The 26414-nt window shown below is 48.0% G+C and overlaps 1 protein-coding gene across 26 annotated transcripts in view; it reads right to left on the bottom strand.

Moving 5' to 3' along the window:
- The window catches only part of SYTL2 (synaptotagmin like 2), a 146153-nt gene that overhangs the window by 56732 nt on the left and 63007 nt on the right, over positions 1-26414 (bottom strand). For 24 of the 26 annotated variants that reach the window (XR_002335561.1, XR_002335562.1, XM_021062588.1 and 21 more), the window contains 3 exons: positions 15726-16231; positions 4972-5123; positions 3162-3297 (listed from right to left, as the gene is read on the bottom strand). Coding sequence is in view for 23 of the 26 variants with exons in the window: in XM_021062588.1 (XP_020918247.1) it covers positions 3162-3297; positions 4972-5123; positions 15726-15826 (389 nt within the window). In the remaining 3 variants the exon portion in view is untranslated. The remainder of the gene's footprint in view (positions 1-3161; positions 3298-4971; positions 5124-15725; positions 16232-26414) is intronic. The other 2 variants (XM_021062599.1, XM_021062594.1) reach the window with 1 other exon arrangement.

Below are 26414 nucleotides of genomic sequence, written 5' to 3' on the forward strand. Positions count from 1 at the left end.
GAGAACCAGTAACCCCAGCCAGAACTGGGAGCAACTGGAGTTTTGCCTAGGACTCAAAAGGGAACCTCTGTTCATCCCACCTCTCTGCTTCCTTGTGCTACAGGTGCAAAGCTGAGTTCCCAAAGAACACGGGCAGCTTCCCATGCTTGAGTGCAGGCTGAAGACCCACAGCATTTAATGATTCACTGGCAGAACCCACCGAAGCGGGCTGCCAACGGAAGAAGGAATCTTGCCCCAGAGCCTATGAGACAAGCTCCCTCAGAAACTGCAACATGCAGTCACTGTGGCCTCACTCTCTCTGACTCCTGGCTAGGAAAATATTGACAAGTATTGAGTCATTCTATTCAAGTTCACTTAGTCTAAAGGTGCAGGCCCCAAAATGTACTGAACACACCCAGCTCCCAAGGGCTAAACTGTAGGTGAGAAACACTGCAGGAACCTGACACTGAATAAAGCCAAAGTTTCTGACACGGAAAGGAGGAAGTCGACGGCAGCTTCTTGGTTCTGGGTGATCACCACCCATGCCACGTAGTGAGCCACGCACGCTGGATACGTCTACCATCCTTATTCCCGCCTTCTCGACAGACTGCGTATCTGTGTTCTAATAACATAATTATAATGCCACCCACAAGTTGCCAATTTTCTTTCTTTGTGGGAAGTGCTAAGTGGTTCCCACACCTCATTCCATTTAATCTCGTGACATCCTGGTGAGGCAGCTCGATTCTGATCTACAGATGAAACCCCACAGGCTCGTCTGAGGTCACATAAGGAATGTAGCAAACAAGAGAGATACAAATGTGGGCGCTACATTAACAGCCTCAAATTGAGGAAGGGGGACGGGTACCCACCAGGCCACAAGGTCTTCAGGAAAATCAGTCAGGTTCCAAGGGCAGTGGGACCTCGGTCCCTTAGGCCCTTACAGATTTGAGTTCCTGGGAGAAGGAAAGGACGTTTGACCCACATAAAACTGCAATGAAGTAAGTTTATGTCTGATACCCCCAAATCTTCTCCTGCCCCCTTCTTCTTTCCCTAGGTGTCCCCATCTCCCCGATCAAACCCATCTCGTGAGAGCTGCTTTCACTCCTTGAAAGTGAATCTAAATGACTGTGTTCTCACTCCCAGAGCTTCTAATTTTTTATTTTTCTTTTTAGGGCCACACCTGCAGCATATGGACGTTCCCAGGCTAGGGTTTGAACAGGAGCTGGCACTGCTGGCCTATACCACAGCCACAGCAACACCAAACTGGAGCCACATCAGCAATCTACACCACAGCTTGTGGCAAGGCTGGATCCTTAACCCACTGAGTGAGGCCAGGGATCAAACCTGCATCCTCATGGATACTATGGCAGCTTCTTAATCCTCTAAGTCATAACGAGAACTCCTAATATTCAAGGCACCCTCTTTCCCTATGGAAGGAAGGCAGGCCTTCATCCTACTGAGGAGGCCGCAGACAGCTGGTAAACGGGGCGTCACAAGGGGAGGGAGGTAGGGTGTTCCCCACATCCTCTCTTAAGCTCCCTGAAATATCTGCATGGAAGTGAGAGTCCATGCTTCCTTCCATTCATTGAGCACCTACTATGCACTATGAACTATGTGTAGTAGCTAATTAGATTTGCAAAAATCCTGGTAACAAATGACTATCGTTCCCATTTTACAGCTTAGGAAACAGAAACCCAAGAAGTTAAGCCACTTCTAGTGCAAGGTTGCAGAATCAATCCATGGCTACTGTTCAAGTGTTTTAACCTCAAGCCAACAACAGAACATTACAAATTATCCCACAGGGGAAACAGTGCAGCTTACCACCCAGGAACACAAAGTGAGTCCTTGCCAAAAGGGGAATGGATAAATGACGAGTACCTTAATAGAACCAGCATTCTGGAGTTCCTATAGTGGCTCAGTGGTTAACAAACCTGACTCGTACCCATGAGGACGCGGGTCCAATCCCTGGCTTGCTCAGTGGGTTAAGGATCTGGCGTTGCCGTGAGCTGTGGTGTGTGTCACAGACGCGGCTCGGATCTGGCGTTGCTGTGGCTGTGGTGTAGGCCGGCAGCTGTAGCCCCAATTCGACCCCTAGCCTGGGAACCTCCGTGTGCCACAGGTTCAGCCCTAAAAAGACAAAAACAAATGAAAAAAATAGAATCAGCCTTCCATTATCCATGTAACATAATTTTACTTACATTTGACCCTGAAATACCTGCTGGTATTTGCTCACCTGTAAATTATGTTGGAAACATCCCTAGTTCCCAGGGGCCTTGGACCCTGACTCAGTGACCATCCTAACCAGCAAATTCATTGACTTCATTCCAGTTGGAAACTCTGAACTGAACTGTCTTCACTGAGGAGCCAGAGATAAAATGCAATCGCCTTCCCACCAAAGGGTAACGACTATACCTCCAAGGGATGGATACCAATGGGAAGATCCTTCGATACCTAAAAGCAAAGCTTCATAGTTCATAAGGTTTGTGCTAACGTAGTTCCATAATGAGCTATAATGCAGAAGCAATGTACAAATGTACATGCACCGGCCAGCTGATAAAATGTATGGAAAACACCCAGAAATCAAGACTGAAAAACATAATCTACATCCTCAAGAGGCATCCACTGAGTACCCACCAGGCGCCAGGTATCCTACCTACAAAACCACGAATTCTCACCACAACCTTTCCTATAGAGCACGATTCTTATCTACAGTTAAGAAAAGAGCTCTGGCAAGATGAAATGACTAGTAAATGGCCTATTCGGGATTAGAATTCACGTCTGTCTGGTTCTTGTACTTGAGCTTCTTCTCCTGCACCGACAAGCTGTTACACCTGACTGGATCATCATTCATTTTTCCTGAAATGACTTATTCCCCTACACTCACTGGGGAAGCGCCTCTTCACCTTCTCTATGCAGACGTCCTTAGCGTGAATAGAAACCAGTGTTTGTTGGTGCTGGAAGAAATCACCACTTAACATTTCCATGTTATGTGATATGCAGGTTTGTTAGAAATTCTGGAAGCTGGGAAAGAATAGTGCTCAGGCTTTGTCCGCATCAGGGCCCCGAGTTCTCCCAGACAGGTCCCCTGCCCTGTGCCCATGAGACCAGTCTGGCACCTGCAGGCAAACAGCACACCAAGCCACGAAGCCCACCCGCAGCTCCCCCCAGGAGCTCTGCCTTACCTGGGGCTTGTGGGGGCTACGTCTTCTCTGGGCTCTTGCACAACGCCGCTCAGCTCTGGGGACGGGAAGGCGTCTTTGTTGATGTTATTCACCCAGCTTTCCTTTGCCCCATTTTCTCTGTCCTTACTCTGCTCGGCTGACACAGGAAACAGCAAAGACAGGAAGGTTATCTTGCTCTCACCTCCACAACCTACAGCCCTCATAGCAGGTCTTATCACTGAAGGCTGGACCCTGTACTTCAGGCCTTCCCTGAGCACCGAGGCCATCCTGGATGCATCTGAGTACCTGGGATCAGCATTATATCGGCGCCAGCAGTCAACACATTCCCACGTTGTTAGCTCCCCGCAAATCGAGTCTCCAGAGAGCACAGGCATTCCTTTACATGTGCAGAGACAAGCAACAATCCGACTGCCTCAGGTAAATCTGACCTGAATCGGGCTCAGGACTGAATGTGTGTGGCCAATGGACACTCAGGGCAGGGAGAACTCACTGGGACAAAGGTACCATCATAACCACGTATTTACTGAACAGCCACGATGTGCCCGACTCAGGGCTGGATTCCGGAATACAAAGGGGGAACTAATGCTTCTATTCTGGAATGTTCCTCTCCACTGCCTCCTCCTGCCTCAGTCTCTGCACATCCAAATTCTGTTTTCCTCGATAGCCAGCTCAGAAGCCAGGGCCTTCAAACAAACTCTGGGATCCCTCTTTAAGAAATAATCTCTCATGACTCTGAACACCCAAGGCCCTTTACCCATACCGATCGGATAATTAGCATCGACTGAGGGATGACTGAGCGCCAGGTACAGTGCTGGGTCCTTTGCATGCATTGTCCTATGAGGAGGGGACTATTTTCCAAGTTTACAGACCGAGAAATGAAGGTAAAAAGGGTTCTTGAAGCTTGCCTAAGGCCACAGAGCCAGTAAATGCCAGGAATACTCTGATCCGTGTTAAGAGGATGAAGCAGCCTAAAGGCTCCCAGTTTTCAAATACACACACCCACAGGTCTCTTTACATGTAAGTCTAGTTTCTTCAGCTGGGAAAGGGAGTCCCCAGTACTAACCTGTACCCCCTCTAGATTTCCGAAGGTCTGAATGCAAATCAGGCAGGCTTTGAGCAATGCAGAGCACATAATAAGCAGTCGGCCCATATACCTGCCTTACAGGATTGCTACTAAAATTAGAAATAATGGAGACTAAATGCCTATTATATATTAGATGCTGAAGAGGTATTTTCCTCACTGAGTACAGGCTAGAACTAAAAGGGGTTGTTCTTGGGGGTAAAAGTTCACACTGACCAGTGCAGAGTTAATTAGAGAGAAGGCACCCGGTAAATATTTAATGAATTCAACAGAATCCCACAGAAGCCCTCAAAGGCTGTCTTCTCAGCCCCTTAAATGATGTACTTGATTTTTAAAGAAGTACCAGATGTCAAGGTCATTGAATACGGATGCAAATCTCTTCCCGTCACCCTGCTCAGGAGGAAAGGTTCTGAATTTCTAAAGTTAAACCAAAGAGAGAGGAGGTGGTAGGTCCCCTATAAGCCCCAATCGCCAACGCTACTCCAATTCAACATGGCGCCCACGGCTCTGCCTTTGTCCTCCTTCCCCACCTGCGTCCCTAGGTCCTGCCCTCCTCCATCCAAACTGGCAAGAAGAGTCTAACTTAGAGGACTACCCACTGTGCAGGGCGTACCTCTAAATGATTTCCCTCCGCAGATTTCAGTGATGATCCTGACACCCCTTCGCTTCTCCCAAGGAGTCCTTCCCAAACAAATGCTGGCTCTACATGCACCAGCCAAAGCAACTCACCTGCTACCTGGTGCCTCTTCTTTCTCATGGATGCTCTGATGATATCTGCACCGTGGATTTTGTCTCTGTGCCTTTTCGCCTTGGCTTCGTAAAACCACTGGCCACTCATGTTCTTCAGCTGCTGGTCATCCTTAATTTTTTCAGGCAAATGTCTCCAAAAGGAAAAAAAGCTTTACTTTGCTAAGAACCCACAGTAAATAAATGAGTTCATTGTGACGCTGCGTCAAGAAATTTGTAAACACTCAGCCAAAATGAAACTCTCCATATTTCAGAAGATCCCACAAACCTTGCAGATGACTAGCCAGTGTATGCTCCCCTTTGACCAAAAGGTCAGAGAAGCCAAGGCCAACTTTTAAAAGTTCAAAGATTGAAACCATGATCCTCAGATGACGCCTGAGATTTCTCAAGAGCAAATTCACTTTCTGACCGCAGGCTTGTGTGTCCACCATTCAAATGCAAACACCCCAGGGAAAGAAAGATGACATAGTAAGCTTCCCTAAACCTTGGGTTTCCTTATCTGTAAAAACGGGTTAGTTAACAGTCATCTGCCTCATGGGGTTGCTAGGAGGGTTAAATTAGCTAATGCATGTTCACTATCCCCTGCACATGCCTGGCATCCAATAAACACTCAGTGAATAACTGGTGGGGACGTTATCAGGCCATCAGTTCTTGCCATTTCAGTAAAATGATGATCAGAGACTTTCCTGGCACCCTATGGTGGGGAGTGCACGATGTCCCTGGTTCTTAAGCCTGGGGAAGGAAATGAATTCAACAACAAGGCAGGCTGGGATCAGAGAAGACCAAATTTATGTGAGGTGGGGAATGGGAGGCAGGAGGGAATTCCACTTGTGCAGGTACTGTTTTTAAGGGCTCCACAGTCACTCAGGCTCACTTGAAAAGGTAAAACCCAAAGAACAAACCAAGTACCATCCTTCTAAAAAAAAAAATCTCCCTAATTTACACTGGAGGAAAAATACTGTCCTACACAACAAGTCTTTAAACCTTTGCCTCTCTCTATCCATCTCAATAAACAGAGAATTGCCAAATCTGTCTTTTCTTAGTCAGAGACATGTACCTAGAGTAAAGTGGAAAAAAAGCCTTGAGGAGATTTTGAACTCTTGAAAGATAATGTGCTACAAAAATCTAAAAGGGTTTTATGATCTAAGAGGGTTTTATGTCATTCAAGCGAACAGGCACACTTCCTCAAAGCAGCAAGTCTAAGTGTTTTAGCCAGAGAACTTGTGGGAATAGTGACCACACCAAGGTGGTGGTGGGGCCATGTGTGAGGGTTGCAAATAGGCATATCCAGAACTGGGGAAGACAGGTGGACAGTTGCCTAGGTGCTGGCAAGTACATTTCTCTCCCTCAAGAGCGCCTGGAGCGATTCTTTCCCAGCTGGAGTCCACCTCTGCTGGAAAGTGCTCGCCTCTCCCAGTTACCCAAGGAGAAGTGACTCTGTCCCAAACACGTCCAGTCACAACCCTTGGACACAGAGCCCGTCACCAACTCCTGATACGGACACGGTGTCACCACTTCACGGTTCTGAATCACCAGAGAGGTCATGATTCTTCTTCAACATTTTTAATCATTTCCCACTGCCTAGATTTTCAGCAGAGCAAACAATCCATCCTGGGCTGCTGGTGGAGCTTTTGCCTTCTGTTCCCAGAAGGACCACATTCAAGTCCAATACAAGCCCTTCCAGGAGTACCCACCATGGTTAACGAATCTACCTAGGAACCACGAGGTAGCAGGTCCCTGGCCTTGCTCAGTGGGTTAAGGATCCGGTGTTGCCGTGAGCTGTGGTGTAGGTTGCAGACGTGGCTCGGATCCCGCGCTGCTGTGGCTCTGGTGTTGGCCGGTGGCTACAGCTCTGACTAGATCCCTAACCTGAGAATCTCCATATGCTGTGGGAGCAGCCCAAGAAATGGTAAAAAGACGAAAAAAAAAAACACAACTCTTCCAGCTCTCCTTGACTAGTCAGTGAGCCCCGATGGGCAGGGCCTGTACTCAAAATATCTTTGCTTAGTGTCTGGAATACAGCAGGTGTTTACTCAGCGCTTTTGTAATGAAGGAACATCATTTAAGGCTCCTGACCACTGGCTTCAGGCTACCTTTCTAGATTCATTTTCCAGCACTCATTCCCCTGCTCCCCCTGCCAGGATAGCAGCCCTCTCGATGGTCTCCAAACTGCTCTCACGTGACCCCTGTGCAATTAGGCTCTGGTGTCTTCCCAGATGAGGTCCAAATCCCAGTTCCCATCCTTCCTAGATGTCACCGTTGGCAGATAACTAAACTTTTCTAAGCTTCCATCGCCTTGTTTGTAAAGATGGGGGAAATAAGACCAACTCTGCAGGACTTCTGGAATGATTAAACACGGTGTCCACCTAAAAGTACTTAACAATGCCTGGATCCTGCTAAGAGACCAATAAATGTGAATTCTCCCAGGACATCCTTCTGTCACTTCTCCGTCCAGCATATGGCCCCTCATCCCTCAGACCCATGGGCCACCTTGCCGGGAAGCCCTCCCTGACTCCCAAGGATATGGTGCTCCCAGGTCCTCCTCAACGGCACTTACCACACCGTGTTCCAATCATCTACCTGTACACCTCCCTGGCCCACTAAATCTGCGAACCCTGCAAAGTCCTGGAAGGCGAGGACCACCTCTAAACCACCTTCATGACACTGGCACCTGGCACCGAATTGATACCTAGAAACTGAATAAATCGGTTGATAAATAAAAGCTCAGCAGCCAGCCCTGTGTGAGCCGGCCAAGAGATAAGAGAGTTCCTGCCACTGCTGGGGTTAAGTGAACCACATTCCATCATAACGGTGGTGCCCCCTCTTGATGACACAGACCATCGTGTCTCTTGGCAGATTAGGAAAGAGCATGATGACATACGGCATCAGGGAGTTCCCTTGTGGTGCAGCAGGTTAAGGATCTGGCATAGTCCCTGGAGCAGCCCAGATCGTTGCTGTGGCTCGGGCTCAGTCCCTGTCCCAGGAACTTGCACATGCCGCCAGCACAGTCAAAAAACAAGCAAGCAAGCAAACAATTGGCATCAGCCATCATCTTTGGAAGGAGACCACAAACCCTCATAGCAAAACAACGCTCAACTTCTCTTCATGAGATTATTTGTTTGCTTATTTCTGTCGTTCAACTGAAAGGCACTTCACAAGAGTCCTTGTGCAATTCTTGTCCTGCTCCCGCCTAAACGACTGTCTACAGGCCTTTGGTCCCACGAAGCTTTCAGTGCACAATGAGCATGTACTGTGTGAGTCAAGCTCCCTGAGGCACATGGGCCCTTACAGTAAGGTCCTTAGAGTAAAGAACTGAGGTCGGAGAGCTCCTGCGTGGCTCAGCGCTAACGAACCCGACCAGGAACCATGAGGATGTGGGTTTGATCCCTGGCCTCACTCAGTGGGTTAAGGATCTGGTGTTGCCATGAGCTATGGTATAGGTCACAGATGTGGCTCAGTTCTGGCGTGGCTATGGTTGTGGAGTGGGCCGGCAGCTGCAGCTCCAATTTGACCCCTAGCCTGGGAACTTCCATATGGCACAGGTTCAGTCCTAAAGAGTAAAAAAATGAAAATAAAGAAATCACAAGTAATGATTAAAAAAAAAAAAAAAGAACTGAGGTTGGGTTTTTGGCATATTTCTTTTATTTCTTTTTTTTTAATTTTTTTTTATTACTCAAATGAATTTATCACATCTGTAGTTGTATAATGATCATCACAATCCAATTTCACAGGATTTCCATCCCACAACCCAAGCAGGCATATTTCTTTTAAAGCGGCAGATGAATTGGAAATTCTTCCAAATTCAGTAAGTGCTATTTATATATTTCCTGACATGATAATCATTGCGAGGGTTAATCAATTTCTTTTTTTTTAACTTTATTGAAGTGTAGTTGATTTACAATGTTGCATTAATTTCTGCTGTACAGCAAAGTGACTCAGTTATCCATATATATTACTTTTCACATTCGTTTCCATTGTGATTTATCACAGGATAATGAATATAGTTCCCTGAGCTATACAGTAGGACCTTGTTTTTTGTTTTAAATTTTTGGATTGGAGGGAACTTTATTTTTTTAAATTTTCTTTATTCTTTGGCCACACCTATGGCATGCAGAAGCTCCCATGCCAGGGATTGAACCCAAGCCACAGCAGTGGCCATGCTGAATACTTAACTGCTAGGCTACCAGGAATCTCCCTCAATTTCTTTTTCTATTTTAGTCATTGGGAATATTTTATAGATGAATCCTTACGTATGACATCAAAGCCCAAGTTTTGTAAAGATGTAGATTTAAAAAAAAAAGAAGCCACCATCTAGGTGGTGTTACTAAAATTTCCTCTGCACCTAAATATATTATGCTTATGAAATAATTCAGAGAAAGACAAATTCTGTCTGATATCACTTATACGTAGAATCTAAAAAAATAATACATACTCAAGTTGGTGCAAAACAAAAATAGACTCATTGATATAGGAAACGAACTGGTGGTTACCAAAGCAGGGGAGGGGCAAATAAGAGGTGTGGGATTAAGAGATACAAACTATGTAGAAAATAGATAAGCAACAAGCATATATCGCATAGCACAGGGAATTACAGCCATCGTCTTGTAATAACGTTTAACGGAGTCTCATCTGTAAAAATACTGAGTCACAATGCAGTACTCATACGAAACGTATGTAACATGTAAATCGACTATACTTCAATTAGAAATTAAGGGAAAAAAAAGTCTTCTCTACCAGCCCACACTGAGCTCTCATTTTCCTTGAACTCCAATGGTACCAACCAAATTAGCACTTGATTCTCTGGCTGTTGTACCATTTGGTCAAAGTGACAAAAGGGTAACTTCCTTGGCACTCACACTGTATTCCTTATCGTCCTCTCTCTGGGTGCATGCAGTACCTAGAGAGAGCTGAGCATGGAGAAGAGGCTAAAAAACACCCCTGGGCTGCTGGGCAGAAGTGAAGGGAGAAGAAGTGCCCTCAGCCCAGGAAAGACATCATCCCGGCAGCTGGCCAGGCAGAACATGCTGATGACAGCCCACTCCTTCAGCTAATAAAACACAAACCATGGGTTCTGTTCTGGGCCTCATGCTTGGCACTTAACACACATCATCTCATTCAATCCTTACAACTTCACCCTGATGTACAAAGAATTCAGTCAACTGCAAAAGGTGGCCGTCTTGCCTCCTTTAACCGGATTATGGCCTGGTTATAGGCCATCCCTGTTCATTCACTAATTCATGAATCACCTTGCATATACCAGCCATATGCTTGGAATTGTATAAAAAACTCAGTCTACAGCCCTCACTGCCAGCGTCAACTCCCGGGGTGCAGAGAGGGTGCAAGCAAAGGAAAGCCAGACCCATGGTGCCGCCCTGCATCCCAGGTTCAACATTTTCCGCCCTTGTGCTCACACAGGGCACCCCAGCTTCCAGCTACTGATCACGATTAAGCAGGGCCCAACATCACGGGCAGGACCTGGCTGACATTGTCTACTCAGCGGCGGATCATCGGCAGACTGGCCAGAGAGGTTGAGAAGTCCGTTCTGGGCAAGATGGTTAGATTATGCAATTTGAAGGTACTCTTAGATGTTTGTTTTGAACATGAGAGCTGGCAGGGACCTTAGATGGTTACAAATGGCCTCCCTGGATGCACGAAATGAGGCCCAGAGGGGTTAAGAGGTTTGCACAAGGTCACACAGGGCTGGGACTGGAAGCCAGCCGGACTCCTAGCCAGTGTTCTTTGCCCCATCCTGCCTGAGCGAGCCAAACAGGATTCCGATTTCTAAGATGGCTATCACACGTTACTCATTCTACAAAGGCATTCAACCTTTGATAGAGAATCTGAACATCAACACGCGTGACCATGACATAGGCTGCACAAGCTCCTTACAGTGGAAAATGAAAAGAAAAAAAAAAAAAGTGCATCGCCTGGGTTGCAGACCCATCATTGATTCCCCCACCCCCACCCCGTCTGTGGCGGCTGCACGGTGTGTGAGAAGCACAGACTTTGCAGCTGGATGAGCCAAGGCTTCGATCTTGCAGGGCGCTTGGTCTCTTTCACCCTACTTCCTCATTGTTGGGCCGGTTCAGCCACACTGTTGTGTGGATGAAAGGGGAGCATGTATGGGAAGCTCTGTGTATAATGTAGATCCGGGACAAATGGTTCCTTTCCCCTCTGCTCGGACAGAAAACGCCATCAGAGGTCCTGGAAAGCAGTTCTCCAATGACAACTGCCTTCGTTTAAAAGAAACTAGGTCTGACAGCAGCAGCTGAGAATCCTAAGATGTGGTTGTGGTTGAGACAGTATCAACTGCAAGAACGCCCATCACCCTAGATGTGGTCGTGTGTTTGCGGGGTGGGGGACATGGGGCTGGTGGGGTAGCGACACACAGGGGCAAGGATTTCCTGCTGGCAGAGTGACGCACAGCACAGGAAATACCACTTCTAGAGCGTGTCGTTTTCAAACATAAAAGACTAAAATGACATACACGTATGTATGGCAGTGACTCTTAAAAAGAGAGAGACAGAGGCAGGAGGCAGCGGGGAGGGAGAAAAAGAATCCATCCTGATGTGTGCTTCCCTGCTGGTTTGTGAAATGCCCCCAGGTGGTAGGGAGGGAAGCAAGCTGGGTAGAGATGCGTGGTAGTAACTGGGCCTGGCACTTGTGGCCACAGGTAGGGAGACACCATGAGAGACAGTCACAGTGGCTATGGTGACCTGGAACTGCTTTCTTCTGAGTGAACCCCACACACTCAGCACAGTGGATGGTCCCTTGGGTTCAAACCCATGCTGCAGCACTAACAAGTTGAGTGTTTTGGGAACTGAACCCGTCCCCTGTTCGACACGCATGTTCTCCTCCATGCAATCGGGATGGGAGGTGATATAGAGGATAAATCACCTCCAAAGTGTCTGGAAGGAGCCTGGATGTGAACACAAGTCAAAGCACTGGATGAATCAGGAATGGCAAATAGACTGCAGGTTACACCCAGCTCTCGTCGAGAGCCACGCTGAAAAGGATTCTGAGGCAGTGTCTGGTTCCGTGGGGCAGCAGTGCTATAATCCATTAGTAATGTCCTCACAGCGACAAGGGTTACACGCCAAAGTCCACAGTCAAATAGCATCGGAAATAGCAGTCTGAACTATAGTGGCAGATCTGCCTCTCTAATGATATTTTGCTTCAGCTAACGTTAGAATTTACCTAGCGTGTGTTTCTAAAGTCACATACTAACTTGGAGGGGGACTGGGGCATCATAAAAATCATGTTAGGAAAACAAGGTTGAGATTTTAAACGCAACTGATGGCTTGCTTGATAAATGGTAAATTCCGGGAGGGCGGGGACCATGTTTCAATTACCCTAAAATTCCTTTCCTTTGTCCAGAAGTTCCCCATGCTTAATAAGCACTCAGTCAAATTCCACTGCATTAAACAGTTAGGAGTTTTAAGAGAAATTTCCTCCTAAGGAATCAGACCACTAACCAGAGAATTCTGTCCTTTTTTAGAGGCACTGCCGGAGTGGTGAGTAAGGGAATTAAAATGTATCCATCACCTATTACGTGCTAAGATTAAGAATCTTACTGAAACCTGACTGTAATTCTTTTAGTTTAGCACACGATTATTCCTAGACTCTGAGTTGAGGCTCAGAGAGGTCAAGTAACTTGCTGAATGAACTCTAGTTGATGAGGGGTGAGGACAGGATTCAAACTCACATCAGTTTTGACTCAAGGCCCGTGTGAGGACCTTCACTGTTCTTCTGAAAAAGCAACACCAGTATGCAGCATGTGGAAAAAAGCAAAAGCACTAGACCGAGCACTTTTCCTATCACGGCTTTGGCAGTGACTAGCTGTGTGACCCTGGGCAAGTCACTTCCCCTCTCTGGGCTTTCCCTTCCTTATCTATAAATTGATTAATATGGACCCCCCAAAAATCTTTTCAGAGCTGCCATACTCTAACTCTGATGGAAGAGCCAAAGACAAACAGCTGATGGCTGGTGAAGGGGCTGAAAAGCAAAAACCCATGGAACAGCATTTTCAGAGACCAGAGGCCGAGTCCTGGTTCCACTAGCCCAGGAGCAGAAAGCCTCAGAACTGTCCCAAGTCCCTTTAGTGTTTAGAGCAAAGGGAGCCAGAGCTCCATGCCTCTTGTGTGGAGCAGGCTATGGGTGTGGCCTCTTTCAGGGTCCACAGGCTACAGGCCTCATGCCCATATGTGACCCCTGCACCCAGTCACTCAGTCCTGGACCAGCCTGGGGACATGTGTGCATGAGCCGCTTGGAGCCTAATTAGGAAGGCCCCCAGAATGGCAGCAGTAAACAGGGCTTGACTCACACCAGGTTTTTCCCCACCCCAAGCCTTCTCCCTACCAGTTTGCAAAAGCAGCAGCAAGGGCAGCACCTGCAGCAGCTTCTGGGGCACCCTCAGCAGCAGTGCGTGGAAGGAGAATGTGCAAAGCCACTGCCACAAAAGGACTCAGGGCACTTCTGCTGTGGCTGTAGACTGGCTGGTGCCAGTGGCTACACACTCATACCCATGATAAGGCCCAGCTCCAGGCAGAACTCTGAATTATACATTTTCATCAAAGTCCTGACAGTGCCTAAGAAATGCCTGTGTGCCACTCACACAGAATCACGGAAGCACAGGGAAGACGCAGTAGCCCAGAAACCCAGGGGCCGGAAAATACGAATGGCAGGGAGGACCCATCTCTCTCCATAACCTGGCGAGACAGAGGAAGCAGAACCACAGAGCGCACGCAAGGCCTTGTAAGTCAGAGGAGTCACAGGTTACACTTGCCAATGTCCAGAGTCTCCCTGTCCTGAGGCAGGAAGAGGGGCAGGATCTGGTGCAACCCCAGCTCCAGTGCTTTCTTGCCCAGTCTCTCCATCTTCTGAGAGGCTAAAGGAATTCCCATGTCCCATGATGCTTTAAAAACCAACTAATATTGTCTCTGTGCTGCCCCCTCCCCTTACTCCTAAAATGAGCGTAACAGTCTCGCCTGGCCTGATCTCAAGGGTGCTGGGAGGAATGTAGGAGGATAACATTCACCGACCGTGAATGCGTGAAGGATGGATGCTCCCCAGAGGCTCTGGTGACTGATTGGTATAAATCCTAGCCCTCCACGGGAACTGCTCAAGGCACCCCGCTGCTGAGAATGGGGAGCAGTGCTTGTGGGATGGGGCGTGACAAGTAAGGAGCCCCATACTCGTGATCTCCACCACCTACAGCCCCCTCCTGTCACCATCACAGCCCAGTGTCCCACTTCACCCTAAGACAGCCACCCCCTCTCCACAGCCAGGACCCAGGATGGCCAGGCCACAGGGATGCTCTCAGGGAGAGGAGATGGAGTTAGTGAACAGGTATGGGAAGGCCAGGATTTAATTCTCACTTCTGACGCCTATGGATGGCATGCGCTTGGTTGAGTCACTTGACCTGTCTCAAGGTCGATTTCCTCACCCATCACGTAGGCATCATCGCATCCCACCCAGCACCCCAACAGCCCAAATACTGTGAGCTCAGATGCAAGAAAGTGTGTGTAAGCCTCCTGCAATATACTAAGCACAATCTATGAATTAACAGTAGTACCCATAATCAGATAGTATGGAGTACCTGAAGTGAGTTCCAGCATGTTCTTTTATAAAGTATCTGAGCTCACCTTAGGTCAAAATATGGAAAATAAATATGTGTACAAATAAGTCCATTACTCACAATCCTTGTAAGAACATGGCGTTTGCTCCTTTGGATAACTCCTGGGAGGGAGATTGTGCAGTTCTTACTACCTTACATTCAGGAGGCCTTTCCCTGTCTTCAAAGCCCCAGGTTCAAAGGCAGTAGATGGGAGGGCTTGGACCCCAGCCCACGTCTTCGGCCTGCTGGTCTCAAGCGCGCCCTACCTGGCAGCTGTGACTCAAAGCGGCAGGGATGTTGACATGGAACACTGGGGTTCCTCCCAAAAGAATGCCGTGTCAACGCTGTCACCCCGTCTTGTGAGACACAAATGAACAACTGGCTCAGAACCAATTTCAACTGCTATTGAAACCAACTAACATTTCTGAAAACATGCAAAAAACATGAGTCACTTCTCAATTTATTGTCTTCTAAAAACTTTAGAAATTTAAAAACTAATTTACTACACGATCTTTTTTAAAAAAGCAGATTCAGTAAAAAAAAAAAAAAGGTGGTTATAAACATATATCTAAAGCGGCAGATGGATATGTGTTTGCAAATAGCATTTCAGTTTTAATCCAGCGTTTAATAAATTAAAAGAGTTCAATTAGGTTATTTTGTTTTGTTTTTTGTCTTTTTAGGGTCGCACCCATGGCACATGGAGGTTCCCAGGCCAGGGGTCTCATTGGAGCTGCAGCTGCCAGCCTTCACCACAGCAACACCCCAAGCTGCGACCTACACCACAGCTCACGGCAACGCCGGATCCTTAACCCACTGAGCGAGGCCAGGGATCGAACCCATGACCTCATGGTTCCTACTTGGATGTGTTTCTGCTGCACCATATGGGAGCTCCTCAGTTAGGTTTTTAATCAAGACTATTTCTGGCAGGAGTCCTATGGGATAAATTAAGGGATACCACGGAGGAGAAAGCTCTATCTAAGAAGCAAACCTAAAATTGGAACCCATAAGAGAGGCTCCAAGTCAGAACTACCACTTATGGTTGAGGGTGAAAAAAAGTGTCCCATCTTCTTACAGACCGTCCCTCCTTCCCTCGTGCCCAAGGACCTCTGGGGCCTCTTACCTGACTCTCTCTTCTTCAGCCCTCTTCAGGGCAGCATCCCGCTGCAGAACCTTCATGATGGCTTCTTGCTCCTCCTCCGTCAGGAAGCTTAAGTCGATCATTTTGAAAAGCGAACACAGAAACGACAGGAACCAACCTGGCTTAAAATTCTCAAAGCTGAACAACAGTGACTATGGCCCAGAGGATCCAAAAAAAATGCAAAAACTGAAATGAAATGCTGGCGCGTGCAGGTCTGCAGCAGAAGTCTTCTTTTCTTTGGCTAGGCCAAGGTTTGAGGTGGCTGAGAGCAAAATCCTAAGTGCCCTTCGCCTAGAGAAAGTGGTGGTCTGCGGGATGATGTGAAGAAGAGTCTCTCGGGATGCTGCATTACTTGCCAGACAGGTCTCTTATGCCTACAGCGGCATTCCTACGTGCACCTCCTCTCTGGACCAGTCAGAGACACAGCTTAGTTTCCTTCCGTCCGTCAGAAACTCGATGAGAGGCAACAGCATCCGAGTATCACCTACCTGGGGGAATCATAAGACAATAAATACCTGAGAGCAAGAGGCGGTTCCTACAAGCACTGCTCATCATTGTAAGATTTAAAACCTGTCTGGGGAGTGTGGGGGGACACGACCATGGGAGATGGCCTCTGAGATCAGGGAAACCAGTTCCGCCAGCTTTCAGAGTGAATAGAAAGTGGGTCCTGAAACTCCATCCCAGACGGTTAAGACGGAAAGTGCACAAAAACACCTGTCAAGGTTTAACGACCCACAAAGGGAAGGGATGGCAGCAAGAAGGAGGTGGTTCTCTCCGAAGACTCATGGAACACGGGGCTCGAAGGTCACGCTAAAGGTCAGTAAGACCAGGGAGCTCTTACTCCGCTGTCAAGTGACTACAGGTGGTAACTTAGAGATAAAAATCCACCAACGCTCACGTCTTCAGGTGTAGGGATGTCTCCCTAGGGTGCATCCGGGCCCTGTACTGACAGCAGAATTAGGACTAGGTAGTCATCACTCTCCGCTCAGTCCCACTTCGAACTTTCGCTGGACCTGGAGCAACTCACCAGGCTTGTCTCCCTTCATTTCCGAGAAGAAAGAGCATTTGTTTACTTGTGTGTGTATATAATCTGGGGGAAAGGAAGAGGCAGAATTTCCAGACACCTCGCCATTCAATGTGAGCATTTCTGTGTAGAACTACAGGCAAGAATCCTATTTTCTCTGAGGCATTTTATTATTTTTTGTCTTTTCTAGGGCTGCACCTGCGGCATATGGAGGTTCCCAGGCTAGGAGTCTAACCGGAGCTATAGACACCGGCCTACACCACAGCCACAGCAATGAGGGATCTGAGCTTCGTGTGCAACCTACACCACAGCTCAGGGCAATGCCAGATCCTTAACCCACTGAGCGAGGCCAGGGATCAAACCCACAACCTCATGGTTCCTAGTCAGATTCGTTAACCACTGAGCCACAACAGCAACTTCTCTCTGAGGCATTTTAAACCCACAGGCAGTGAGAAGAAGGTGAGACTGACAGAATGCCACAGCCAGGCCAACGTCAGAGGTTACCTCCTCCAGGATCGGGGCCCTTTAACAAGCACAGTACTGCATGTACATCGGACACTCAAAAACATGGGTTCTGTAAATTTTAAAGCAGCCCTACTTAATAAAAATACAGTGTGCACAGTATGTACTGTACTAGCAGTTTTTATGAAAAAGAATCCTTTGCTCTTTGTCAAAACAGAATTGCTGGGAAGTAGTCCCAATGCCACCTGCGACCCGCAAACCATCAGGCAAGTTACCTGCCACTCTGAGGCTCAGGGTTCTCGTTTGTACTCACCTGACACAAGGACATCCCGCACAGGTTGTAAGAATTAAATGAACTGATGAATGAAAACCAGCACTTATCTCGCCGCCTGTACCAAGCGTAGCTACTAAAAATATATTCTAGCTTCCTTTCTGAGCTCACACTTGTGTTCCATCTAGCTGAGTAAGAGTGTTCTGGTCATACATTTCCCTTTCATCTCTTCTGATCCCTTCCATGAAGTTTGCTCTTCATAGACAGGAACACTGGTGACCTTCATTTTATCTTCTTGTAGCTCTTTGCATATTGCCCACAGTGACTACTTAATATTAAGACAACTTCACACACTCATTTTAAAAATTTGCATGCACTTGCGTCTGTTACCGCCTGTTTGTCTCAAAACGACTCATCGTTGGAGATGAAAGTTACCGCCTCCAGGAAGCCTTCCCTCCCCTCCACAGCCAGAGTGAGATGCTGTAGTAGACTGGATTATTCCTAACTCCTCCCTCCCTCCCTGGAATCGAACTACACAGTCAGGCTGCCTCTAGAGGCAGCAAGGCATTTCACCCCTACCTTCCAGATGGTGGGTATGGCCGGTGACTTAACTTTGGCCAATGGAATGTTATCAGTGTGATGCAAGCACAGGCTATGGATGGGCTTGTGTGGCTTGGCTTAGCGTCTTATACTCCAACCACAGGCCACAAGCAGAGCTGGCCCCAGGTAGCCACTGCCTCTCCAGTCTGGGTCCCAGAAAAAGAGATACAAGGACAGACCAGAACCTGACCCACCTGGAGCAGGGCCACCTTGGCTGACCTGTTAAGTCTTGAAGCAAGAAATCAGTATTTGCTGTTGGAAGCCATGGAGGCCTGAGTTTGTCATACAACAAACACTTTAGAGCAGACCTTGACTTGCACACTTTCTCCTCCAGGTACATATCTCCACTGCTCGAATTATTTGTCTGCTCTCCATCTCTCCCATCGGAGTCCCTCGATGTGAATAAATAAGTGAACAAGTAAATGACCAAGTGAATCTAATCCCAAGAGACAACTTCACCAGGGACGGCCATCCCGATTCTTTCATGCAGAGCAGCTTGCTTTCAAGCACAGTAACGTCCTCAGATCTCAAAGGCTGGCCAGGACATGGATGCGGGCCACATTCTGGGAACCAAAAATGCCTGAGGAGGCACTGCCCTGCCATAAGGTTCAATGGGAGATTGTTTTTTAAGTTCAATGAGTTGGGGACCGGAAGAGAACAAAAGAGAAAAGACAACTTAAATTGTCCAGCAGTGGAAATCGGCAGAGCTAGAGGAGAAGGCTGGATTCCACACCTTTCAGGTAGAACTACAAGCTGACCCGCGTGTCTGTGGAAAAGCTTCTAAGGGTGAAGGTTTTCCTAAACACAGGCTATTTAGTGAGGCAAAGGGCAATGTCTTCATTCTACAAAGGAGGGAAGGGCCAGAACCCTTGACTCCTAATTGGGTAGCCTGGAGTCAGTACCCAGTCAGACTGCAGGAGAGCCCTCAGATAACCAAGACGTCAATGTCATGGGCTCCCCAAACTCTCAATATTTTGGATGCTATCTATCATGGGAGCTAACCAAACACCCTAACACTTCATTCATTCATTCAACAAACATTTACCGAGAGCCTTCTATGCACCCGGGACCGTTCTAAGCCCTGGAGACACGACAATGAAGAAGCCATTAAAAACCTCCTGTCCCTGTGGAGCAGATATGCCACTGGGAGGAGGTAACAATCAAACTAAATCATAAAAACATAAATGAAAATAAAGGCAGATGATGAGGTAAATTTGGGGAGGGTGATAAGTGCTCTGGAGGAAAACAAAGTGGGGCAGGGAATGGTAAGGTGTTGCTCACTGTTGCAGAGTTGGCGATGCGAAGAGAACGGTTAGGGTAGGTCTCATTGAGAAGATGACATGCGAGCCACAACATGCCAGAGCTGAGGAAACGAGCCATGCACGTACCAGATGGTCCGAGGTGGACCTGTATGTCGAGTGTTCCAGAAACATCAAGGCCACCAGTGCTGGACCACCAGAGGGTGCCAGGAGAAGAACAGGACGGAGTGAGTCAGAAAAGAAGCAAGTCAGACTGCGCTGGGCTTTGTATGGAGCAGCCAGGAATAAATATTTACCAGGCACCTCCTACACGCCTGGCACCTGACATGCACCATCTCATTGGAGCCTCCCAAAGACCTGGCAGAGGCATTTTATGACCTGTGTTTTTCAAATGAGGACCACGAGGCTCAGGGAGGCGCTTGCCATTGAGCTTGTGTTGGGGCTGGATTTGAATAAGTTACCCGATGTTGACATCTCATTTAATTCTCCCATCCACACCGAGTCCTCAAACCACAGAAGCAGAACAAGGCCCTCCTGGCTGGCTGTGGACCCTCATTCTTGCCTTATGTGTAAAAGAATCACGGGCCCACCAGGGGCGGTCAGCATGGGGCAACCTCAGTGCCAACATTCCAGAGGAATGAAGCTCATCGGCAGGGATTCTCCGATGTGCGCACAGCCAGAGCAGCTCCCAGGATGAGCCAACAGTTCTCCCAGGTCCAGCCCACCCTCCCATCCTCCGCCTGCTGCTGAATGACGCTTCCAAAACTCGGATGTAGCAAAGCCACATTCCTAGGCTTAAAACCCCTCACCAACTTCCCACTGTCCATTGAATAATGCCCAGAGTCCTTCCCGCAGCCCGTAGGCTCTTGGCGAACCAGCATCTGCTTTCTTCTCCAAGTTCTTTTCCAGCCACACTGAGCTTTTTCTGCTCCTTTTGCCTTCAGGACTTTGCACATGCTAGTCCCTCCTCCTAGAACAAACACCCTTTCCTGAGCTAATACCTCTTGGGTCTCAAGTCAGATGTCACTTATTGCACGGTAGCCTTCCCCATCCTCTCAAGGCCAACTTAGGTGCCCTCCAGCCTGCTCCATTAGCATCTAATTTCCTCACTCGGGAAACTCACCAGAGATCTCAAATCCCATCTACTGGAGTTCCTTGTGTCTCAGCGTAAAGGAATCGGACTAGCATCCATGAGGTTGCGAGTTCAAACCCTGGCCTCGCTCAGTGGGTTAAGGATCCAGTGTCGCCGAGAGCTGTGGTGCAGGTCGCAGATACAGCTCGGATCTGGCGTTGCTGAGGCTGTGGCGAAGGCTGGCAGCTGCAGCTCTGCCTCAACCCCTAGCCTGGTTTCTTCCACGTGCCGGGGGTGCAGCCCTAAAAAGACAGTCGATCACTAACACGAACGTCTTCAAGCCTCAGTTTCCTCACCTGTATGATGGGTCTACTCACTCCTCCTTCCCTTGCTTGTGGAGATTATTGAAGCACTGGTGAGATGGAAGACAGTGCTGAGGGCAAACAAGGAGTGGGCAGCACTAAGAGCAGCCGCTAAAAGGGAAATCTGAGGGCTCCAAAGGCAGGCTGCACTTAATGCAGATTTTCCGGGTGTCATTTTGAAATGCAAAGCGATGTCAAATCACTGTTGTTAACAGGAACTGACATGGTGTTGTAGGTCAATTATACTTCAAAAACAAACTTGTAGAAGACACGATCAGATGTGTGGTTACCAGAGGCGGTGGTGGGGAGGAACTGGATGAAGGTACAAGCCTCCAGTGCACAACCCGGTAAAGGTAACTAACACTACCCATCTTATATTGGAAAGCTGCTAACCGTAAATTGTAAGAGTTCTCATCACAAGGAAAAAGGGTTTTGTCCTCTTTCGTTTTACATCTCTATGAGATGATGGATGTTCACGGAACTTGTGGTGATCATTTCAGGACTCATGTAAGTCAAATTATTGTGCTGTACATACTAAACTTTTTCAGCATTATAGGTCAATTTTATCTTAATAAAACTGGGGAAAAAAAGAAAAAAAAGTGCCCATGTATCAGCCCCACCACTCAACATCCATAAAAGCTCTTCTCATCTATTGTCCAAAAGCTAAACTGGAAAAACAAACAGAGGCCCCCACAGTGGGTGCTTGGGTTTGATGGCAGCGAAGAGAAAAGCGTCTAATCCCGATCATCACCTTCTCTAATCCCAATCATGCTGCTGACCAAACCCAAGTTAAAACCTGATAAACAGCAGCACTGGTTCCCCCAACTCGCTCTGCTCCAAGGAGGGGTCCAGATGGCACGTGTTCCTTTCCCGGACAGCGGCTGCTGTCCCAAAGCCTGCGGACCACAAGGAAGGGGAGGAAAACTCGAGGAGGCAGTGACTCTCACATGACGAGGTTTTCAGAAGAGAAGCAAATTGTTCTGACGGTCCCATGACATCAAGAGTGAAGGCACGAGAGAAAAATCGGGGAGGCAGAAGGAGAGTCGGGGAGAACAAAAGCAGTCCTGATCGCTGAGGAGGCTTGCCCCAGGCGGTGACAAACCATCTCGCAGAAAACCAACCACTTTGGAAACTTCCTAGATCACAGAGGCATCAAAGGACAAATGCAAGCCTAGGAAGGAATAAAGGGAGTGGGGCCATCAGAAAGCCTGTGCCCACTTCCCTCCCAGGGGAAAGATCTCCCAGCCTGTGAAGCTGCGGTCAGCAGACCACCAGGCCCAAGGCTGCTAACGCCCCTGCCTGGGCTGCTCCTCTTCTCGGGCTTCCTTCCCTCTGTGGTTGACTTGGCCTGTCATTTCCACGCTTTGCCTCCAATTTGCCCTGCTGCCACAGCTCTCTCTCCCTTTCACACAAGAGTCTAAAAGGAACACAGCATTCACCTTCTTCCTGAGTCCCCTTTATTGGGGGAAGATGAACGTCCTCCTTCCCTCAGCTGCTCATCGCGTGACGTTTTCTAAGCCTCGCACAATCTTGGCCATTTTTCTCTGTGCTGAGATCCTTTGCACACAGGAGATCCGTTAATCACGCTACTGTGCTCCCCCCACCACCAACTCCCCACCCCCCCCCCGGCCCCAGTCAAGCAGGCATTCTCCATACCGTGCACATAACACAGGGCTCAAGGAGTGAAGTCACCAGAAAGTCCCTCAACCAGAAAGTGATTTGAATCCAGGGCTGTAAGATTCTAAAGCGGCTGCTTCTCAGCTTTCATTACACCACCAAGCCACCCCCGCCCTGTCCCACAGCTAGCTAGGCACAAAGACGAGACCAGACCCGGGGTCCTGATTCCCAGCCTGGCTGTGTTTCTGCCCTGCTGTTCCTCCTCCTGATGTCCTACTTTCTCCTTTGCCGTTTCGTGTGAGTGACACGCACCAGCCCTCAAAGCACGGCATCCTGGTCTTTGCACAACTTGTTAGGAATAGGAAAATGACTGCCCTTTGGGTTTGTTTTATGGCCAGACATGGAAAAGAGAACAAGCACTCTTCTCGTTGAGGAAAAAAGGCACCTGTGTCAACATGCCAGTGTTTATAGGTGCCCATCAGCCTCTGAGAAAGGAAGCGATCCCAGGATCCAGAAACCATTACTAAAAGGAGCTTCTTTGTGTGTTTAAAGTCAAGCAGAATCAGAATTTCTTATAGAAATATGTTTATCTGGACAGCAAACTTTGTCCAGAGCACTGTCCTGAAACAATGCTCTAGGAGCCTTTTGTTTCAGCATATCTATGCCTGTATCGCTCTATTAAAAACATGTAAGTTACTCAATCTAATGTGTTGCTTACATTCAGCTTCTTGAATGGAAAGAATAATTGTCTTGCGACTAGTTCAGAACAGCTTCTCAAAAAGAGTATGAGCTGAATGGATAAATCAAATGAACAAATGAAATGAACCTATGAAGAAGTGAATCAAAGAGTCCAGAAGGAATAAGAAATCCAAGAAGTCTCTAGGCGTTCCCGTCGTGGCACAGCGGAAACGAATCCAATGAGGAACCATGAGGTTGCGGGTTCAACCCCTGGCCTCGCTTATGGCATTGTCGAGAGCTGCGGTGTAGGTCACAGATGCGGCTTGGATCTGGCGTGGCTGTGGCTGTGGCTGGCAGCTCGAGCTCCAATTAGACCCCTAGCCTCGGAACCTCCATATGCCCTAAAAAGGAAATAAATAAATAAAGGAAAGACAGAAATCCAAGAAGTTTCTATGTCATTTCTTCCATAGAAAAATCAAAATGGACAGGCACCGTCAAGATCCTCACAAGCTTTTGCTTTTGTGAGGCTTCTTGCCAAGGTGGAAGCCTTTGTTCAGTGACCTCTTTCAGCTCCAGGCTGATGCAGCGGCAAACATCTCCCGCTGCCTGACCTGATCTCAGACTAAGAGCAAAGAAGGTGGGGAGAAGGAAAGAGGACTCATGCGTGACCATGCTCCCTGCCCCTCAGCCTCACATTCGGACCTAACCACGATGTCTCTGGACTTCTGAAAAGCTCACCTTCTGCCGTTCCTAAGCAGCTGAGACCTACGGTACCGGAGGAATGAAATGGTTTAATCCAGCCCCATTCAAGGGCGGGTAAGGAGCCCTGTGAGGAAGACATCCCACACAACTAACCCTCGTACAAGTGCTCCCTTAAGTACTCATAACCACGGTACCAGCCAAGTGCCAAGGGCCACAGGGATTCAGGAAGGAGGGAAAATGAGGAGAGCCTTGCAGGGGGAGAAGGAGGGATGGTGCTGCTGTGGCTGTGGTGTGGGTCCCAGCTGCAGCTCCAATTCGACCCCTATAGCCTGGGAGCATCTATATGCCATAGCTTTGATGCAACAAGGTTTATCTGACATCACGTGGAGCTGCTATAAAAGCCAACATCATCGTGGGCTCTTACTGGTTACATAGCTTGGGAAACACCAGGAGTCTCATCTCAGTTCAAAACGCCAGAAGCCTCCTCTCTCCTTGGAACGGCAGCAGGTACCACCGTCCCACCGTCGGGGATCTCGATTCTGGGAGAGGATACGTTGTATGTTCCCTGAGTTGTAACGGCATGCACAGTCCCCTGCCCCTCCTCAGAGAGCTTATATTCTGGAAGGGGGACAGATGCTGAACAAGCCCAAGAAGTCCTACAACGCAGAAGAGCAAGATGCTATAAAACTTTTAACCAGGCACCTTAATGCAGTCTTGGGGGCCTTAATGCAGTCTTGGAGGCTTCCTTGAAGAACTGTGACCTCTATCAGCTGTGACCTCTGCAGGGATATCTAGATGCGGAATTCCATCGCTTTAATGTTGTCATTGCTTGTATCCAAATCTGGCTGATGAGCAGCAGATTCCCAGACATTTCTTATGACCTACCAAATCAAGATCTTCTGGGCTGGGGCCCAGGAATCTGCATTTTCTAAAATGTCCCCACATGATGTTTGGCCAGGTTTGGGAATTACAGCTATAAAGGATTCGCTATGGCCGATGACTTAGTTAAAGAGCAAAGCAATCAAAGTCAGGCACGTTCGTTTGTACATCAATTGTTCTCCGGCTATAACAAGAGCAAACACAGAAATAAGGTAACAGCCGAATCATGGAGTCATAACCAGCTCTTTGTGCAGATGAGGGAAGCTGAGACACAGAGGGGTTGAACTACTTTCTTAAGGTCACACAACTACCTAATCCCAGAGCTGAGACACCCAGAGGAGACACCTTCTCGGACACAGTTTCATCCCCAATAAGGATTTGCCAAACAGGCTGATAAAATGGGTTGAGCTGCAGTTCACAGCACCCCTGCTGAATCCAGCCCACTGATAACAACAGGCACTACAGATGAATTCTAGATTTAATTATTTTCTAGGTTTCAAATTCAGAGGAAGGGAGGGCAAGAACCAGCTGATTTATTAACCAGGCTGGAATTAAACCCAGGACCATAAAGTTAACTGAACTGTAGCAATCATCCACCCCGACTTTAAAAGACTGGGTAAACCCTCACTGTTGGTACCACCCTGTCCATTCCTCCTGGGCCTGGCAGTGAGGGACTGTCTCTCCAAATGCACGAACTCAGGGGTTCCCAAACCTGGCTGTATATTAGCATCACCTGCAAAACTGAAAAAACCAAACCAAACCCATATTCTGGCCTCTTCCTTCCTCCCATCCCTCCCCCACCCCATGCCAGTGATGCTGGTTTAACTGGTCTGGGGTCAGACCTTACCTGAGATATTTTTTTGAAGCTGCCCAGGGGGTTGGAAAGTGCAGCCAGCATTGAGGCCACTGAGCTCACTGGTCTTCTCCTCTTTCTGTCCCCTGCTCAGATCCAAACGGAGGGGGAGGCAAGCAAGGGGCCCAGGGCACAGAATTCAAGGAGGCAAAACACCCTGTATTGCAGGGCCCGGAGAGCGAGGCCCCCTCACCAGTGAGGCACCCAGGGCACAGCATTAAAGGAGACCCTCACTCTCAGGGTACAAGTGCAACCCCAGCACTGGTAATGACAAGATCTCCATAGATTTGTGTGCTCTGGGTGCCTTATGTGCTGTGCCCTAGGCCCAGACCTGCTCAAACCCCTCAGGTCAGGCCATTAATTATCCCATCAGAGACACAGCGTTCCTACCATGAGCAAGGTCTTCCCTGCTGCTCTCCATCCTCTAAAGTTTTGTTGTGAAGCAGCTACAGGTGAATAACACCGACCAGAGCCTTAACCATACCTCTTGACTTATGAGGCTGCTGTGATGGAGGAGGACACACTGGTTTTGGAGTCAAAAGACGATTGGGTACAAATGACTAGGTGTAAAATAAATAAGATACAAGGATGCAATGCACAGCACAGGGACTACAGTCACTATTTTATAAGGACTTAATAGGGAGTACGACTTATAAAAGCAGTAAATCACAAAGTTGTCCATCTAAAATCAGTTTAATAAATTAACTATGCTTCGATAAAAAATAAAGCAAAATCCTTACCCGGTAATTCAAAAAATACATATATATATATATACGATGGGATGGAAAGGGGATTGATCTCCCATCAGTTCGTGGGTAGTTCCCCTAAGGATCTGGGTTTATTCTCAGTCTGTGCCATGGAAGCCGCAAGACCCACCTCACAGGGTTACTGT

Source organism: Sus scrofa, chromosome 9 (genome assembly GCF_000003025.6).
Source record: "Sus scrofa isolate TJ Tabasco breed Duroc chromosome 9, Sscrofa11.1, whole genome shotgun sequence".
Classification (NCBI taxonomy): Eukaryota; Metazoa; Chordata; class Mammalia; order Artiodactyla; family Suidae; genus Sus; species Sus scrofa.